The 13,740-nt window shown below is 31.8% G+C and overlaps 1 protein-coding gene across 3 annotated transcripts in view; it reads left to right on the top strand.

Annotated features, from left to right (window-relative positions):
• The window catches only part of LOC142319750 (very long chain fatty acid elongase 1-like), a 103,009-nt gene that overhangs the window by 72,195 nt on the left and 17,074 nt on the right, over positions 1 to 13,740 (top strand). For 2 of the 3 annotated variants that reach the window (XR_012755265.1, XM_075357374.1), the window contains exons 3-5: positions 2,400 to 2,637; positions 6,200 to 6,316; positions 10,305 to 10,433. Coding sequence is in view for 2 of the 3 variants with exons in the window: in XM_075357374.1 (XP_075213489.1) it covers positions 2,527 to 2,637; positions 6,200 to 6,316; positions 10,305 to 10,433 (357 nt within the window). In the remaining variant the exon portion in view is untranslated. The remainder of the gene's footprint in view (positions 1 to 2,399; positions 2,638 to 6,199; positions 6,317 to 10,304; positions 10,434 to 13,740) is intronic. The other variant, XM_075357376.1, reaches the window with a different exon arrangement.

Below are 13,740 nucleotides of genomic sequence, written 5' to 3'. Positions count from 1 at the left end.
GATATGATAGAGCCATTTTGTCTGCTTATTTCCATGTTGCATTCGTTGAATTTGTGGTAAAATACAAGGGAAAACAAAATGTAAACGGGATTTTAAAAAAAAACAAAAAAAAAAATTATTGAAAAATAAAAGGCAAATATAATTTATTTTTCTACATAGATTCCTGCTTTAGAAATACATTTTTCCCAGCAAGAAGGAAGGTTTTTTATCATAGCATCTTAGAATGAAGCTGGTTGCATCAGGAGCCAATTGCGCACGAATCCCTCCAAGCCCTCATCATCTTCAAATCATTGCCCTCCTAGAGCTTCTTTAAGCGGCCCAAACAAATGAAAATCGCAGGGCGGTAGGTCTGGGCTGTAGGAAGGATGATCAAGTTGCTAGTCCAGTGCATTTCTTTTAGTTTTGAGACTGTTGGAGCTGCAGTATGGGGCCTGGCATTGTCATGGAGGAGGATGGCCTCTCGAATCAATTGGTTTCATCTGTTACAGTGATATGCAGTCTCACCTCATTCAACAGCTCGCAGTAGTAAGTAGTCTTGATTGTGCGTCGCTCATGCATAAAATCTATGAGCAAAATGCCTCGCAAGTCGAAAGAAATGGTTGAAAGAACCTTGCCAGCTGACAGTCAAGTCTTGGCTTTCACTGGGGCTGCCTTCCCTTTCCTCTGCCACTCCTTACTGGCTTGTTTTGACTGGGGAGTGTAGTGGTGGACCCACGTTTCATTGCAGGTGATGATTTGACTCAACAATGCATCACCTTTGATCGCAACCTTGCTGTAAGCTTCGGATAGACCTCCAAATGTCTCAACTTCTGATCTGTGGTCAAAAGGCGAGGGGGCTTGTTTGATACACACTTTATGTAAGTTTTATTATTTTAGAATTATTTTACCGTTTTATTAAAGAAAATTCCGGACGATTTCTTAACACACAGGCGTTTTTTTGCCCCCCCCCCCAAAAAAAAAACTTTGTAACTGTAGGTCATTTCTGGTGATTGCTTGACAGCTCCCATAACCTATTCCGACCTGTTCTGAAATTTTGGATACCCTCACCCATCAATCATCTTCAAGAATGTTTTGAACCGCGTGAATGTTTTCGTCTGTAATGCTGGATTGAGAATGGCAATCATTTTCGTGATTTTCCACTCATTCTTGTCCTTCCTTGAACTCTATGCCAGGCAAACAAACCGAGTCCTTGACAGTGTTTGGTCCCCAAACTGTGCAGTCAATCTCCAGAAAATTTTCGTCGCTTGAAACTCCTTTACGAGCAAGAAATTTTATAATTTTGCATTGCGCAGTAGAGGGGTGCACCTGTTGCTCCAACATCATGAGCGTTACTGGTGGATTGGTTGGAAGTGTGGGATGGTCGGCTCTCCCCACTCCTAATGACTCCACCCAGCATATTAGAAGTGCAGGCCCAGTCCTACAACTGTAGACTCTCAGGAACAAAAATCTCATTTATATTTGATATACCCTCATATGTTTATGCTCGCAAAATCTGGCAACTACGTGGTGCAAGAATGTCAGTCAAAAGTCTGAAAACAAGTCTACAAATGTGCAGAGAGCACTTTTTTCACCTGGCTGATGTAATGAAGGCGTATGTAGATTTCACTGACATAGGCTGTCAGAGATCTGCATTGCTTGCAAAATCCAAAACCTTAATGAGAGCCTGAATAGTTGTACTTTCTGTTATAGTAAAACTTTTTTTCCTCTCAAAATTTTTAAATTTGTAGTTTTTGAAGCTGTCTGCACTTTTAATGTTTACAGAACAAATTATGAAATGTTTAGGTATGTTTGGATCTTGAAAAATCTCATACTTAGTATGGTAAAGTTAGATTTGTGGGTGCTAGAATTGAAAAATTTGGTGAAGAGAGAGAGAACTGAGAAAGTAAGGTGGAAAGAAAGATTTAACTAAAAGTAGGTAGGAGGATAAATATAAAAAGGAGGAATGTATAGCAACCCTGCTTATGCCCCTGGGCAATCTGAATGTTGGAGACCATAAGGTGCTTATAAAAGATTTCACCTCCAATGAAAAAAAGAAAAAATGTAATTTAAGATGCGTTGTTAATTCATTTTCTTTGTTTAAAAAATTTTATTTTTATGTTTAAAGTTGCATATTAACGAATGTTAAATTGAAAAAGATTGGAGGCCAGTAACCCCTTTAAGTGGACTGTCTAATTTGACATATATAATATTTTAATCAGGTTACTCTAAGGCTGCATGAGATATGTGACAATTAGACAATTATTTACTTCCAAAATAATGATTGTGAGCTGCAGATTTATCATCAGTTGATCTTGGATAGATTAATAATACCTAATAAGTCGATTTGAAAAACCGATCTACTAATCAGTTTAATCTCTTCAGCGACTTTTGATTACATATTATATTTTTAATATTTGCAGGTGTAGGTGCTTATGTATCACCTGATATGATGGCTGCTGAGTATTCTTTACGACAGAAATTATCTGGTATGCCCTACACATGGACTTCAAGGGGTCCGACTATGGATGGAGATAGAGGTGTTTCGATATGTGCACCTGGAGGTGGCATAACTTCTGTGCCAAATTTCACATTGCGGGGTTGCCAACTATTGAATGGGTCCAGCATGTCTGCACCCCATGTTACTTACTGGAGCTATTGGTAATATTTTCGTATTTAATTATATTCAGTATCAGTGGTTTGAACATATAAAAAAATAATTTTTTTTGTAAGTAGTTTTTAATCATTTTTACTTTTACTTCCATTTACAAAATAAAGGAAGTATTGTAATCGCTAAAAGTTTCGGTTTTCAGATTTCAATGGAAATATCCATTTCGACCATCCCTGAATTTATTTTGACTAGTTTCAACGTGATGCCTTACGTATGTATCTTGCACAACTCAAAAACAGTTAGCCGTAGAACGTTGAAATTTTGTATTTAGGACTGTTGTAACATATAGCTGTGCACCTCTTGTTTTGATTGCAGTTGACTGGGCCAAAATTGTGTTTACAGTCAGACATCTGAATAAAGCAGGGTTTCAATTTTGAAACATTGGATTTTGGACTTTTTCTTTACTGCAGTAATAAGCCCTTGTTGATAGCTTTTCAAAAGTAAATAAGGGGTACTTATTTTCATTGGTTCCAGAGATAGCCAAATCAAGTTTTAATTAATGAAATATTTGGATACATCAGTTCGATTCTAACTTCATATACTTATATTTTTTTAACTTTTTTTTAGTTTAAATATATTAATTTATTAGTAATTATTAACCTCCGATTGTAAAAAAAAATTTAACAATAAATAATAATTCAATAATAACAATACAAAAAAAAATATTAAAAAAAAATCAGACGTTATTATTAAAATAAAATTTTATGTACTTTTAATTTTAATCCAGAAATGTTTACAATCAGAGGTAATAATTATTAATAAATCAATATATTTAAATTTAAAAAAAATTTGAACATATTTGTGATGGTTACGGATCCAACATGTTCTCACTTATAAACACATCTATTTGAGCAATGTGAAGTAATATTAATATATAAACCGATATAAAATGTTACGAAATTTTTAAGCTTAATATTAAGCTTGCTATTTTAGAATCTTCATTGATAATTTTAGTTTTAGTTAAAGCATACTAGACAACATATTTAAAAGAAATTTATATAGGTGTATGTAAGTAATAAAAATATGGACATCTAAAATGTAGTAGATAAAAAATTGCCAACTTAGCTCCTTTTACAATTATGAATAAAGAATGCATTCTTGTTGTTTTTGTCTTCTTCTTCTGTTCTTTAAAACTGTCCCTATTCATTTTTGAATGATAATCTGAAGAATTAACTGCAAATACTTTCTTTAATGAACCCTGTTTTAACCAAAACTGCGTGACACACTATTAAACAACTGCCTTTCTGATGACTACTTTAATTTTAATATCTCATTTTTCTTAATGATTTTCATTAACCCATGTCTAATCCATGACAAACATTTTAATTTTTTAAATGTCTTTAAAAATTCAATTCTTTTTAATACAATTTCAGGTTTCTCAATCAAGAAACATCAACCATCTTCAGTTTTTTTTTACAACAAAAACATCTACTGTGTGGAGAAAAATCCATGCAATTTTCAGGTCGCCAGGGCAATCTATTCTCGGTCTCTTCGATGAGGGAGGACTCCTTACGTCATCTTCGGCTGTAGCAAATACTTTAGCGAAATCTTTCCGATCGGGTTTCTCTCACCTCGTCATATATTAACGACTTTCAGAGGTACAAAGCACAGATGGAAGTATTGGAGTTGAATATTGGTTGGTGAATTGAACGCTCCATTCTTACTTAAAGAATTGTTGCACGCACTTAGGAACTCACGTGACACTTCCCCTGGACCGGACAACGTTCGCCTTTGTATGCTTTCGCACCTTCCTGACTCAGCACTACAACATCTTTTGAGTATTTACAATGGTTTATTCTCTGGACAAGTCTTTCCGCCCAACTGGTCGTTGGCATTTATTATACCGGTATTAAAGCCTGGCAAAGAGAAAACCGATCCCTTAAGCTACCGCCCTATTTCTTTAACAAGCGTGTTGTGTAAAGTAATGGAAAGGATGGTGAACCGCAGGCTTGTGTGGTACTTAGAGAAACATGGCTTTCTTTCTTCGAAACAGTGTGGTTTCCGACATGGGAGATCTTCCATTGACCATTTGGTGTCGATGGAGACAGCCATACAAAACGCCTTCCTGAACCGCCAACACCTCGTTGCTATCTTTTTCGATATAAAAAAGGCGTATGACACGGCCTGGCGACGTGACATTCTTAACACCCTTAGGAGGTGGGGGATCACTGGCAACATGCTTGCTTTTATCTGGGGATTCTTGAATCACCAGACGTTTCGTGTTCGTGTTGACGATTCGCTTTCAGACAGTGTCGTCTCAGAAAATGGGGTACCGCAAGGTAGTGAATACTTAAGCATTCAATTATAATTTACAAAATATTGTTTTTATTTATGAAATACTGTTCTCCCCACTGATTTGTGGAGCAGTAACATCTCTGCCTTTCATCCTGGTCAGACTGGCCATTTTTCTTACACTGCAAAATTCATCTAACGCGATTAAACTCTAATCGGCATCGGCCAGTTGTTTCAGGAGTAAATAAATAAATAATAAAATTACAAAATTGCAATTTTTTTAATAATTAATCTTTCTATAACCGCTAAACAAGATAAATTGTGTTTTAATTGGGATAATCTAGTTTTTATTCAGAAAAAATCAATAAACTGATTAAAATATGATTCAAAACAATAAAAGAAATGTACTGGCATATCAGTACTCTGATTCTTTCTTTTTCTGTTTAGCCTCTGGAAGCACCATAAGGTATTACAGAGGATGATATGAATTAATGTAAACGGAGTGTAGTCTTGTACAATCTCAGGTCAACAGTTCCTGAGATGTGTGGTTAATTGAAACCCGACCACCAAAGAACACCGGTATCCACGATCTAGTATTCAAATTCGTATAAAAGTAACTAAGTATTAGGATTTGAACCTTAGATATCTCAGCTTTGAAATAAACTGATTTGCGATGACAAGTTCACTACTAGACCAACCCGCTGGGTTGGTGCTCTAATTCTAAAATGGTACAAAGTCAGAATGAATTTTGAACCAATTTTATTCCCCCTATTGTAAAAAAAAACATTTGTTTTTTTTTTTTTTTTTTTTATAAAAATAACAGGCTGAAGCCTATTACAACTGCTGATTGATGAAAAATAATCTTTGTAAAAAGTAAAAAATTGCAAGTCTGACCAGGATTTGAATTTGGAATCTCAATATGAAAGGCAGAGATACTACCGCTTCATCGTGAAAGTCAATTTTTATTTATAAACAGGATATCTTTATGAAACCGTAGATAAATTTCACAAAATTATTGATGCAACCTCACTTAATTTCATTTTTAATGTCTTCACATTATTATTGGGCTGTTTATTCTTTGAAATATTGATGTAAAAGATCTCAAATAAGTTACAAGAAATATATAACTATACTGTATTACAAATTGCTTCTTGTAACTTTAAATTCTGTAATAATTTAAATTTTATTAATTTATAGATAGATATTTTTCATTTACCAACAATTTAATTATACTTATAAAAATAATTTTGATAGGTGTGTAATATAATTTTTTGTTGAAATTACAGTTAACTTTTACTGTCAAATGATTAAACGTTTCAGATATTCTTTGTCCTAAGAAAAAAGGACAACCAGATCTCATTGTTACATCTCTATCATCACTCATTAACGCCGATTGAAACATGGATATGCGTTAAATTTATAGCCGGTAGTTTTACGGTAATAGAACACAGTCGATTAAAATTATTTTCTAACTGCTTGACCTTTTTCATAAACTGAAAATTGAATTATCATTATAATACTGTAACCAGATGACCAACTATTGTTTCTAAACAAATTTTGATGAAATCTGGAATATATCTTATTTAGTACGTAAGTTATTCATTACAACTGAAATTATTTGTTGGAAACACCTTTCACTCGAGTTATGTTCCTCATAAGTTCCACAGTATCTCCACCCAAATTTCATTATTTTACACTATATATGTGTCAGCAAATAGCGAGTAAGTCTTGAATTGTGACTTACTCAGATAAATGATGGCAAGTTTCTTTCAAGTTTATAAATATTACTTATAAATCAATCTAACATAGCCTTAACTAAAACTAACTAAATTTACCTAATATTATATAAAAACATCTTAACACATTAAATTAATATATATTAAATAAAAAAATGCAATACAAATCAAATACTATAGTCTTCAACTATTTACACAGATAATAATTGTTGCCAACAAGATACTCATCTCGCTGCTATTCAACATCAGTGAAACTCAGAATTCATCATTCTACTGAAGCGATGGATAAAAGTTCTCTAAAAATATTTTGATTTAATTGAGATATACAAATGTTATTAATTTTTAATATAATTTAACACTTAGTGTACAACAAAATACTTAAAATTTAAAAAAAAATGTAATTCACACTTGTACTAAAAATTTTAATAATAAATTAAAATGATAATTCAATTTATAATTAGTTTTTTAAAGAATTTATCTATTTGAACTAATAAAGTTTTTATTTTATTTCTATATTTTGAATTTCAGGACACTGTACATTTTCAAATCTAATAAATAACATTGTACATGTAATAATGTACACGTATTATATGATCTCTGCTATGGGACCAGAGTATCAGAAATACTTGGAAAATGGTGGAAAAAACGCTTAACCACATTACAACTCGTACAGTATCTTTTTTTTATTTGTATTTCTTTTATTTTTCTAAAATAAGGAAACTAATTAATCATTTAAATAGTTATTATTATTATCTTTTAGCATCAAATAATGGGCAGGCAGGAGTAGGTTTTGTGATGAACAAGAAGATAGGGAGGAGAGTGGAGTATTTCAAGACGCATAGATGCAAGACTGCATTAAGCAGAAATAAAGATTAATAAATAGTATATGATTATACCATGCCATATTAATATTTTTAAATTTTGTGTAAATTTGTTAACTACGTTAACTGTATATAAATTATGAACATTTTTCAGAACAACTAATATAAACCATACTTTTCTAAATTTCCCTTTTATTATTACTACATTATAAAATAAACTCTACAAAATTTCTTATGATAAATAATCAGCAGTTTAAAAAACTAACAATAACATACAGGAAATTAATGAAACTGAAAATTCAAATACCCTGGGGAGATTATTGAAGTCAACATCTCTCAAAAAGAAGCCATTATGGCCAAAATCAGTAAAATGGCTAGCCTATCGATTAACAAAGAACACTTGCGGTAAAAAATTAATATCACTCAATGCTAAACTATAGCAGTACTTTACAGTCATTTCATCGGAAGCTCTACTTCCAACCGAATGTCTGACATTTGACAAACTTCTAATCGACAAAAAAAAACGAAGAATACTAAAAAAAAAGTCTTTCAGTCCATCAAAGACAGAAAAGAACACAATAATGAACTTTACATGAACATGGAGAAACTATCACATTTAATCAGAAAATTAAGAATCACCTTTTATGGTAATCTACAAAGAATGAACCCCCTATTTATACACTTTAAAAATCTGACGGAAAAAGACATATTAGGAATGAAAATAACACATCAAGTCGTCAAAGAACATTTACTATGAGAAAGAATCGCAAAATACTTCAGGTTTCCAGGAGAAAAAAAACCACTGAAGAAATATTTACCCGGACAGAAGAAAAAAGTAAAATACTGGAAAATAACGAAAGAGATATGGAAGAAAAAGAAACTGAAAAAGGGAAATAAATTGTACATAAAAGCAATTTGATTAACAGCAACATCAAAACTACAATTTAACCAAACACAAATCGTGTAAACCTATGAACCAAATACTGATAGTAATAGTTAGTTATTTACCCCTTAACAATTTTTGACAAAATGACTATTCGTCAACTACCTTGATAAAAATTGGCTTTCACAAAATAATTATTCATCCACATTTTGGCTTAAAAGTGTGACTGACAAAATAATTTATCATTATTAATTGTTTTATTCTGTTTGTTGATGGTTTACTGTTACATGCACGTGTATAGTTCCATTTTTACTCTAATTTAATGCTGAAGTGCTAATAGCACATTGTTTCTTTATTTTATGTCTTGTTTCCTATCATTCTGAAGAGCTGTTACTATGTATTTGTTTTCATAGTTTTGATTGCTCCGTAAGTTGAGTTTGCGTTAATTTTATTATTTCTTTGTATAATCTATTAGAAAGAATATTTCAAAACGCATAGCGATAGAATCATTGTAATAAGGATAAAATCAAAACCTAAACCGACAACGATTGTTAACGTCTATATGCCTACAAGCGCCCATGATGATGAAGAGGTAGAGTGTGTATACGAAGAGATTGATGAAGCAATTAAACACGTAAAAGGAGATGAAAATTTAATAATAGTTGGAGATTGGAATGCAAGCATTGGAAAAGGCAAGGAAGGAAATATAGTAGGTGAATACGGGCTGGGCAAAAGGAATGAAAGAGGGGACAGACTTATAGAGTTTTGCACGAAATATAATTTAGTAATTGCCAACACCCAATTTAAAAATCATAATAGAAGAATATACAATTGGAAAAAGTCAGGCGATACTGCAAGGTATCAGATAGATTACATCATGGTTAAACAAAGATTTAGAAATCAACTCGTTGACTGCAAAACTTACCCTGGAGCAGACATTGATAGCGACCATAATTTGGTGATAATGAAATGTAGATTGGGGTTTAAAAACCTGAAGAAAAGGTGTCAGTTGAATCGGTGGAATTTAGAGAAGCTTGAGGAAGAGTAGGTAAAGAAGACTTTTGAGGAGGACATCGCAAGAGGTCTGAGTAAAAAAGATAGGGTAGAAAATGTAGAAGAAGAATGGGAGAATGTTAAAAAGGAAATTCTTAAATCAGCAGAAGCAAACTTAGGCGGAATAAAGAGAACTGGTAGAAAACCTTGGGTTTCAGACGATATATTGCAGCTGATGGATGAACATAGAAAATATAAGAATGATAGTGATGAAGAAAGTAAAAGGAACTATCGGCAATTAAGAAATGCTATAAACAGGAAGTGCAAACTGGTGAAAGAAGAGTGGATTAAAGAAAAGTGTTCAGAAGTGGAAAGAGAAATGAACGTTGGTAAAATAGATAGAGCATACAGGAAAGGAAAATTTTGGGGTACATAAATTAAGATCTAATAATCTGTTAAACAAAGATTTACACAAAATTTTAAAATATTAATACGGCATGGTATAATCATATACTATTTATTAATCTTTATTTCTACAGTAACCACAAGCTTATGGCTGCTTACATTTACTCATGGATGATAATGAATTTTGTAGCATACTTGTAAAAATAGTTTTTGTAAAATGATATGCTTGACCAGTATTCAAGCCCAGACCTACTGATAAAAGTTAACTAATCTGCCATGGAGATCGGCAGGAATCTATCCTTGTGTTTATATTTTTGGATATGCAATCTTTACTAAAAACAATTGTCACTTATTCTTAACAAATAACAATATCCACCTAAACTGAACCATACAACAGTACTGTTCTTTAATCACATCTTTTTTATCTTATAATTTGTTTTATTATTACTAATTTATTTTGCGATGACATAATATAATTATATAATGGTATTATTAAGTTCCAGTCAGAATAAAAAAAGATTATTTATCGAATAATAATTAGTTTTTCACATTTTTTTATAAGGTTTTTTCTTTTATCTTATTTAAAGGAGTCTGAGATCTCATTTAATGATGAAGTTTCACCGCAGATTAATCTTAACATGAAAACCACTGAATTTGAAATAAATGATTTACACACTGTGAAGACAGAAGAAAAGATGGAATTTTATCCGGGTCATGTAAGTATTTATAATTATTGGATATTATAACAAACATGAGTTAGTCTCTTGTTAATTTCATTTCTGTGTGTGTATGCGCGCATGCATGTGTTCTGTTATAAAAAAAAATTATTTTTAATTCTCTTTCTATTTAATTAATATCGACTTATTAAGTTGTGTGTGAATGATAAATGGTTAACATTTGAGGGCAAAAGTGTTGTTTTTAAACTTCAGTGATATCTGAAATGCATGTATTTTAACTTTTTGATAGAGTTCTGATTTTAATAAGCGCTGGGTAAACAGATGGTATTTGCAATCACTTGTCATATTTGAATATTTATCAAGTTAGTAATTAAAACCTAACTTGATTCAGATTCAACAGAGTTGTGACATTTAATTTTATTATTGAAGTGAAAATAAAATAAAATTTAATTCTGTATTTACATTAGGAAAAGTTAACATATTTACCATATTATTACAAATTATATTTTAAGTTAGCACTCTGTGGAGCTGATGCGGCAATGCTAAAGAAATCATACTTAGTCACCTGATGCAAAATGTTGTCAATAATTTCAGTTTTTTGTTGTGAACGTTTGCCTTCAGTTATTGATAGTGCAATTTCAAAAATATGATAGTAGGCAGAGGGTTTTATATTTGTACAATATTATAATGTTTTAAAGTGTATATTTAAATATAATTATTTAAAACTTTTTCTAATTTTTGTAACCCTGTAACTTGGTTGCCCAAAGGGATAACACATGTTAGGTCTCTTATAAGAGACTAACCGTCTAACCAGAACCTGGACCATTCGAGGCTCAGGTCAACCCATGCGAGAATCCCAGAGCCAACTCAGGGGCACCTCAAGGTCTACCCCATGGCTGCAGACATCGCTTCGATTGCCATTCCCAATTTTCCAGGGGGACTGGTGTCCTAGACACCTGCAGATTTTGCTTCGGTGGCCATTTCCATCTCACCAGATGACTCCATATCCTAGACTCCCCCGCACTGTATGTTATTCTCATGGTTATGAGAATAATACTGAAAAATAATAGTTATAGTATTCAGGCTTTACAGAAGTCTGAAAAAGGACCTAAATTACAAAAGGTAGAATAATGGGAACTATGGTAAATAAAGGACACACACCTTTGACGATGAAAAAATTCTTATTTTTTTGCAAGGTGCAGAAATATAATAATGAAGTAAAAGGATTAGTCTATTTTTCCTTTCCTTAATGAGTATATTTAATAAATAATTTCACCCACCTTGGGGGCAAAGTTAAGTTATATTTTAACTTACAAGGCAGCCAGGGCCTTGGGTGATGGTTTAAAAGCTTCTCTGGGATAAGATGAATGTATCCTGCAAATTTGAAAGTAATTGGTCAGTTGGTTCTCGCTTGATGCATTAACAACAGACAAACAATATGTATATATATATTGTTTCTGTATATGTATATCTTAGAAGAATCAGTTTTTTTTTTTGTTATTGGATTTGGATTTGTCTGTATTTCCCCTCTGTACTGATTATGTCAAAGACAAAAGTATAAAAAGTTTACCACCAAGAGTACAGAATTCAATAATGCCTCACTATTATATAAAAGCGCTTTCGAGGGTTTCCCTCATCATCAGTTAATAAAACATATTCTTTTTATAAATCACACATTAAATTTTAAAACTTATAGTTGTAAATATATAAAAACACATAGTCATAATAATTAAAAAGATTAAAAATTTTTTAATCTTGCACATTGCAGCAACATATCAACAAACAGAATAAATAAAGTCAATTCATATTGACAAATTATTTCGTCAGTAGCACTTTTCAGCAAAAAAGCGGATGATAAATTATTTTATCAAGGGCAATTTTTATCAAGGTAGTTATTGACAAATTATATTGTCAAAAACCAGTAAGGGGGTTAAATAACTATATTAATATCAGAAAATTTACATGATTTATGTTTGGTTAAATTGTAGTTCTAATCTCGCTTGTTAGATCAAATTTTTTTTATATACATGTTATTTCACTTGCTCAGTTTCTTTTTCTTCCGTGGTTTTTGTTTTCCTGGAAACAGATATTTTGCAATTCTTTCTCACGTAAATGTTCTTTGTAGTCTTCCTGAATTATTTTCATTTCTTCTGTCTCTCTCAGTTTCTCTAGTCAGTTGTTATTATTTTTTAGGTTTTTAAAGTGTGCAAATAGTCTGTTAGGGTTCATTCTTTGTAGGGCTGTCAGATCATTCTCTGGTGTTTATAAGTATGAATCGTGTAGACCTATATTTAGAAAATTAATATCTTATTCGATTCTTGTGTTTCTATTTATGAATATGCAATCTTTGCTGAAAAAAAAAATTGTTAACTGAACCAGACAACAGTTCTCTTTTCGTATAACTAAACACAATACGTCAACTTACAAGTAAGGGACTTATTGTGATTCTGAATTACTGAATCATTTTAAACAAATCTTCCCACCAATTTATTTATAATACAATTAAATAATTTTCTTTTACAGAAACAACGTTCCTCTGTCGATAAATTTTCGAATAATACTAATTACAAAAAAGAAGCACAATTGAACTGCATTCTGAACAAAATATACATAAATGTATGCTCAAAATTAATTTTCATTACCGCCTTCGGAATTATGAATTGTCTTTTTATGATTTTTTTATGTTTATATATTTACATTAACATTATTTCATTTATTTTATATGAACAATTAATATAGACTTTAATCACTTCAATCTTTTTATCTTTTTTTATTTGTTGAGCTGATGCATCAATGGTAAAGTCATGCTGAGAGTCACCTGACACAAAATGTTTTCAATGACTTCAGTCTCTTATTGTGAATTTTCACACTCAGTTATCGATAGTGGAGAAGTTTGATTTATAAACTTCAATCCTTTAAATAACCTAAAGGAAAAAATTGCAGCTAGACAAATTTGGGGAACAAGGAGGCCACTGTCCTCTGCTCACAGTAAAAGCTGCTAAAGTCCAAAATTATTGCAATTATTTGGAAGAACAATGTACAGTCAGCAGCAAGTACTTTTGTGATAATCTAAAATATAAAGCGAAATAGAAGTAAACATCCTGGTTTTCTTTCAAAATGCCTTATTATTTTGCATGAAATGCTTGTTCCCATACAGCTCAAAACTATTCAAAAGTCAGGGTGGGATGTGTTACCACATCGGCCTTACATTCTAAACTTGCACCGATAAACTTTTGTTTGGTTGGTCCTTTCAAAGAGTTTTTATATGACACCGAGTTTATGACAATACGCCGGTCAAGATTGCAGTACAGAAATGTCTTAGACAATGAGGTGAAGAATTTTTTAC

This window comes from Lycorma delicatula, chromosome 2 (assembly GCF_047948215.1).
Source record: "Lycorma delicatula isolate Av1 chromosome 2, ASM4794821v1, whole genome shotgun sequence".
Classification (NCBI taxonomy): domain Eukaryota; kingdom Metazoa; phylum Arthropoda; class Insecta; order Hemiptera; family Fulgoridae; genus Lycorma; species Lycorma delicatula.
Note: the sequence above shows the minus strand (reverse complement) of the source record. Positions and strands in the feature narration are given on the sequence as shown.